Below are 255 nucleotides of genomic sequence, written 5' to 3'. Positions count from 1 at the left end.
ACCCTACACGTGGGTCTCCTGCAGCAGCAGGTCGGTGGCAGTGCCGGGCTCGGGGGGACCCCGGGGGGGGCCGCCGTCCCCATCCAGCCTCGCCAGCAGGGCTTGGGGGGCTTCCACTTTGCCCGGGGACTCCTTCCTGGGGGTCTTGGTGCCCATGGGGGACACCGAGGATGTCTGCTTTGTGATGTCCCACCATAGCACGCCCGGCGGCAGCCGCGTCCGCTTGGTCGGCCCTGCCAGAAAGGGGGTGCGATG

The 255-nt window shown here is 70.6% G+C and overlaps 1 protein-coding gene across 1 annotated transcript in view; it reads right to left on the bottom strand.

Annotated features, from left to right (window-relative positions):
• Positions 1 to 3: 3 nt before the first annotated feature.
• The window catches only part of SLC5A5 (solute carrier family 5 (sodium/iodide cotransporter), member 5), a 4,710-nt gene continuing 4,458 nt past the window's right edge, over positions 4 to 255 (bottom strand). The window contains exon 15 of the mRNA XM_010563293.1: positions 4 to 233. Coding sequence (XP_010561595.1) covers positions 4 to 233 — 230 coding nt within the window. The remainder of the gene's footprint in view (positions 234 to 255) is intronic.

Source organism: Haliaeetus leucocephalus, unplaced genomic scaffold (assembly GCF_000737465.1).
Source record: "Haliaeetus leucocephalus isolate CR32 unplaced genomic scaffold, Haliaeetus_leucocephalus-4.0 Scaffold164, whole genome shotgun sequence".
Taxonomy (NCBI): domain Eukaryota; kingdom Metazoa; phylum Chordata; class Aves; order Accipitriformes; family Accipitridae; genus Haliaeetus; species Haliaeetus leucocephalus.
This window is presented reverse-complemented; position numbering and strand designations above follow the sequence as displayed.